Here is a 5,502-nt window from a genome sequence, read left to right as displayed (position 1 = left end):
CCCAACCAAAAAATGCTGTTTGAAATACTACAAACTTTCTTTTTTTAGGCTGCCATACATTTGTCAGCACATATGTCTAACTGAGTTCTGAGCTTTCAGAATCACTGAGCCCGGTGGCCCAGAGAAGGGAGTCAGCAAATCCTCTCTGGCCCTCCAGGTTCTGTTCCAAAGGAGGGTGAGCATGCAGCTACTGCCTTTTGAGAAAAGAGAGACTTCGCACAGGGCTGCAGCTCCTCAGGCCTGTCCTGTGCCAAAGTAAAGGAAGTGGGGAGCCTGCTCCAAACACTCCAAAGAAAGCCTTGACATTTAAACAGGTGGAGCACGCTGTGAGCCCTCCTGGTGAACAAACGTGCTGTAGACGTGGTGGAAGCACAAGATGATAAATGCTGCGTTGTAATCCAGCTTTACTCAACTCGTGGGGCTCGAAGAAGGAAAACCAAAAATAAATGTTTCATTCATTTTAGCAGAATCCTTCATGCCTCTGCCTTTTCTCTTTGCTATATATACCTGGTGGTGAAGCCAGGGGAGCCCAGAGACATTTCTCTGCTGTGTGTCTGTTTTGTTTTGGGGTTTGATTTGGTTTTTGTTTGGTTTTTTTTTTCTTTTTGGCATAATTTGTTTTTCATTTCTCGGGCATGTATAACAACCCTGCCTGTGGTAGTGGGAAAAAAAGCAAGCATTTTGCTTTTTTGAAGACAGGTGGAGAAGTCCCCACACTCAGTGTTGTATGGGCCTGTTTGCCTTTTGTTTCCCCACACTAATTGGTTGGAATGGATGGTGTTAAGTTCCCACCAGTGTGTCTGTTAGGGAATTCCTGTGTATCTAGCCTTGGGGAATTCAGCTTTGGAAAACCCAAGTATACATCAAAGCAGGAGGTGGCTGGTACAGTTTGTGTCCTAACTTCCCTCCCACCCCACCACCCCTTGCTTTTTTTCCCCCACCCCTTCTGGAAAGCTTAGGAAAAGAGCCTTTTGTCTTCTATTCAGGAAAATTGCACTGAAATTCATCTGTGCTTTATTCATCTGCTTTGATTTGTGCCATTCATGGGCAGCTGTGGGTTATGTGGAACAAAGCGGATGAATTCCAACCTCCACATTCAAGYAGTGTGTTGGGAAAGGTTCAACACCACCCTCCCTCCCCCCACACTCCTTTTTGGTGTATCCAACCRACCTATTACAGCTTTCAGTTTCAGTACTGAGGCATCTCTGGACTGTGTTCTTCCACATGCCATTTAAATGGTGTGGCAGAATTCTTCTGACTTGTAGAAGGGATGTGTCTATACAGACATACATAAAAAAGTTATATAGTTCGTCAGTATAGCAAAACAGTGGTTTGAAAGTTTGCTTTACTGAATTTATGATAAAACATCTTTTTTTTTTCTTTCAATGATGACTTAATTTCTAGCATCATCAGCATGAGTAGGGAAGAGGGTCCATTTATTTTCTTTTTTCTTGTTTCTTTTTTTTTTTTCCATATAGATAGGTTATTTACACATACCCTGTGCCAGATCTTCACCTGGCATAAGACATTTGAGAGGATCTGGTCTGGTTTATGCACCAAACACATAAAATATTTGGCAGTGTGATTAACAGGCTTTACCTTCACAAATCAAGTGTCTTAAAATCAGGCTTCTTTTTAGACTGCGTTTAATTTAAATGTGTCACTCCTTTCCTCCCCAAATCAGATCTAAGGAAGCATAATTTCAACTGCTCACTTTTTAAATTGTCGAATACACATTAAATTAGACTGCGAAGCGCARCGCCTGTTAATCCCTTCAGAAAGCAGGATTAGTTTCATAACCAACCGCTCAATCAACCCCCCTCCAAAAGCCAGAAGGTTCTGGAGCAGGCATCACCAGACCTTTTTCAGGTTTGTTGATCCACCTGGAATAACAACCTCCCTCTCTTTCCGCGCAGATTCCTCGTACTCTGAGCCTCCCGATGTCCAGCAGCAGTTGAACCATTACCAGTCGGCAGCTCTGGCCAGGAACAACAACAACATCAGCCCCATCCCGCTTTCTGGGAGCACTGCCGGAGTGGAGAAAGCGGAAGCCATCCTCAACTGTGAATTTTGCGAGTTCTCTTCGGGTTACATCCAGAGCATTCGGCGCCACTACCGCGACAAGCACGGAGGGAAGAAGCTCTTCAAGTGCAAAGATTGCTCCTTTTATACAGGCTTTAAGTAAGTGCTGTGCTAAACAAGCAAACTGAACTCGTGAGGGGGTTTTTGAATAGTGCTTGAAAAGACTTCTGAGATCTTTGAGAGCTGGCTGTAGCTAACAGGAACATGGCTACTGCTGACCAGGGAGAGGAACGTAGGAAATGCCATGCCAGATCACAGCAGCATCCATGTAATCCATTTTCTTCTCTCCTACAACAGCCGGTGCCATCTGCTGCAGATAGCGGCGGAGAGAGTCCTTGCAGTAGGTTTTAGAATCACAGAGTTGTTTAGGATGGAAAAGACCCTCCAGATCAAGTTAACCATTAACCCAGCACTGCCAAGCCCAACACTGCACCTTAGTGACACATCTCTGAATACCTCTAGGGGTGGTGACTCAGTTGCTTCCCTGGGCAGCCTGGTCCAGTACCTGGCAGTCCTTTCTGGGAAGAAATTTTTTACATCCAATCTAAATCTCCTGTGGTGCAACTTGAGGCCGACAGGTTCACAACATCCCCATTGTCCCCTTGGCACAATCCTTCTTCCAAAGGTCATAAACTCTCCTTTTTTTCCCTGAGTTCCAGACACAGCTTTCTGTTCAGCCAGGGYAGTTTTCCCCACTGTCTCATCTTTTGGCACATGGAGTCAATCTGCTCTTGCACCTTCAGGATTTTCTCCTTGGAGAATATCCAGTGTTCCTGCATTCCTTTGTCCTTTCAGGATGCCCTCCCAGGGGACTCTCTACCAGTCTCCTAAGCAGGCTAAAGTCTGCCCTGTGGAAGTCCAAGGTGATAGTTCTGCTGACATCCCTCCTTTCTGAGATTCTCTAGGAATGAAAAACAATCATTTCATGATCCCTTTGTCCTTAAGTGCAAAAATTTTCTCTGCAGAAATAATGTAATTTCCTGGTGCAACCAGCATGAAATGTGGGACAAGTGTCCTGGGTTGACAGAGGAATTTATATCACCTTACTGAAGAAACCTTTCTCATGTAATTTTAGTTTTCCTCCACTTTTTCTAGATTAAATGATAAAGAGATGCTATTCTTTATCATCTCTGATAGCACACAGAGACATTTCAGAAAATCCAATTATTTAAATTTAAAAACTCAGTGCCTTGTGTATTTGTGTGGTTTTAGCTGCACTTCTGTAAGAAAAGAGAGAAAGGTACCTGTGCAGTTCCTCATTTCYTCCTGATGTGCTGGACCTTCGACCATAACACTTCCAGCTGATATTTGAGGTCTCAAACTTGTTACAGTGACAATAAGCAGTAGGACAGGATAAAGGGAAGGAGTTCTGTTAAAGAAAATGTTAAGCACAAACCTGAGAGAATCCACATAAGAGCAGCTCCAGTTACACGTCTCTGCCCTCCGTTCCTTCATCTCTGCCATTTCTGTGTTAAAATCTGCTGCTCGTGCTTTGTATCCTGATTACTCTCTGGTCTTAAATATTACCAGAAATTTCCAATCTGTTTGTGTCTTGCAAGTGCCATTTCCTTTCACCTTGATGTTGTGAAATAAACCGAGCAGCTTTTAAACACTTTCATATTTGTGTGAGGGAGTAGTGTTCAGTGTGGTGTCTCAAACATTCAGGAAGCAAGCATATTTTCTCTCTTTAAAAACAGAATGAGAAAGTAAAAAAAACCCAAAAMCCCCATACCAGTCACCTCTTCAAGCCACCCCAGAAACTTAAATGCGTGAAAGCAAAGACTGAAGTTGATAGAAATACACCTGCAGAATTCAGTGATTGCTGGATTGTGTCCAGAGCCACTTTTCACTCTACKTCAATGTGTCAAGCCCCTTAGCTTTTACAAGCTTTATCATTGCTTTAGGAAAAAAATTACCAAACGCCCCAAGTTTGGAGACATCTCTGATTTCAGTAGTCGAGCTTGTGGTGAGACGGATGTACAGCTAATTTCTTCTGTTATGTATATCTCTTGCAACTTCTAAGTATGCAGCCAGTATAATGCCAGCATGAAATTTTTGGTTTGGAAGTACTGTGGAGAATTCATTCATTCTTCCACACTAATAAGTGCAGTATTGTGACTCTTGGTTTTTCAGATCATTATAGCTGATGCTTTGAAAGTCAAACCACTCTGTGCCAAACTCGCTAGGAACACAAATCCCTTTTGTACCCACAATCTAAACAGTTTAGCCAGTTAGATCAAGATGGTTAAGGATGTTTTCTGCCTGAAATAAGTTTGTCCTCCCCATCACAAGTCCAGCACAGTTGGTGGGTTTTGTTCAACTTGCTGGGCATTTACCCTTCGCCGGAGAAAGCACGCTGAACATTTCAGCCCGAAGACAGATAATGAAAGTGAGGGATGGGAATTCCTTTGCTACCTTAGCTGTGGCAGTGTGACTGTGGAGCAGCCCATGCAGTGGAATATCTTGTCACAGCCAGTGTTTGTTGCTYGGAGGGTACAAGCCCTGCGAATGCCTCCGCTCACATGAGCAGCCTCGCGCGGACAGGGCCGAGTGGCATCTGCGCCTTTTCACGCCACACGTCCCTCACAGAGCTGTGACACTCTGCTGTCCCCCTCCTGACTGCCCCTGTCTCTGCCTCCTCTCTCTCACAGATCTGCTTTTACTATGCACGTGGAAGCCGGGCACTCGGCCATCCCCGAGGAAGGACCCAAAGACCTGCGCTGCCCTCTCTGTCTCTACCACACCAAATACAAACGCAACATGATTGACCACATAGTCCTGCACAGAGGTAACTGCGTCCGTGGCTGTGGCTGTGGCTGGTGAGGGCAGTGCTGGACAGTAACTTGCCCTGGTTTAATTTAATTTTTCAGACTGGTTTCATTAAAATTTTCAGACGAGTTTCAGCCTTGTTTCATTAAATTTTTCAGGCACATTTCAGGCTGGTTTCATTCAACCTTCTCCTCTCTGTACATGAGGATGAGTACATGTTGAATAAGTCACTAGGCCTTGATTATCCTTTTTGTTTCATTTCTGTATGATGTGGCTTATTTACTGCCCCYTATATTGAACATCAAATTCAAAGTTTGCCAGTGCCAAAACAGGGTGGATTTGGAGTAGTTTTTTAAACTTTTCCTCAAGAGAGGTGAACAGCCATCAAACACCAGTTGTGCAAGAGTTGCCCTAATTTGCAGCTTTGATCTAGGCCAGAGCTGTTCCCTGCCCATGTTCTTGTTCTCATTGAAGGCCTCGCTATCATAAACTCACCCAAAAGGTTTATCAGCTCACAAGAGACCTCAAAATACCCCTTGATTAACTCCTTGAGCATTTTCCCCTCAGTATTCTTAGAAACAAAATAATTGCCTCATTTTTGTTTCCTTTTCCATCTATACCTTTCCTTTTTTTTTTCTTTTTCTTTTTTTT

The 5,502-nt window shown here is 43.8% G+C and overlaps 1 protein-coding gene across 5 annotated transcripts in view; it reads left to right on the top strand.

The window, feature by feature from the left end:
- ZNF462 (zinc finger protein 462) overlaps positions 1 to 5,502 on the top strand; it is an 88,642-nt gene that overhangs the window by 70,462 nt on the left and 12,678 nt on the right. For all 5 annotated transcript variants that reach the window (XM_057376808.1, XM_057376805.1, XM_057376807.1 and 2 more), the window contains 2 exons: positions 1,917 to 2,181; positions 4,734 to 4,870. In XM_057376808.1, the coding sequence (XP_057232791.1) occupies positions 1,917 to 2,181; positions 4,734 to 4,870 (402 nt within the window). The remainder of the gene's footprint in view (positions 1 to 1,916; positions 2,182 to 4,733; positions 4,871 to 5,502) is intronic.

The sequence above is a fragment of the Malurus melanocephalus genome, unplaced genomic scaffold (assembly GCF_030028575.1).
Source record: "Malurus melanocephalus ecotype Western Australia unplaced genomic scaffold, MMel_1.1 scaffold_291, whole genome shotgun sequence".
In the NCBI taxonomy this organism is placed as follows: Eukaryota; Metazoa; Chordata; class Aves; order Passeriformes; family Maluridae; genus Malurus; species Malurus melanocephalus.
Note: the sequence above shows the minus strand (reverse complement) of the source record. Positions and strands in the feature narration are given on the sequence as shown.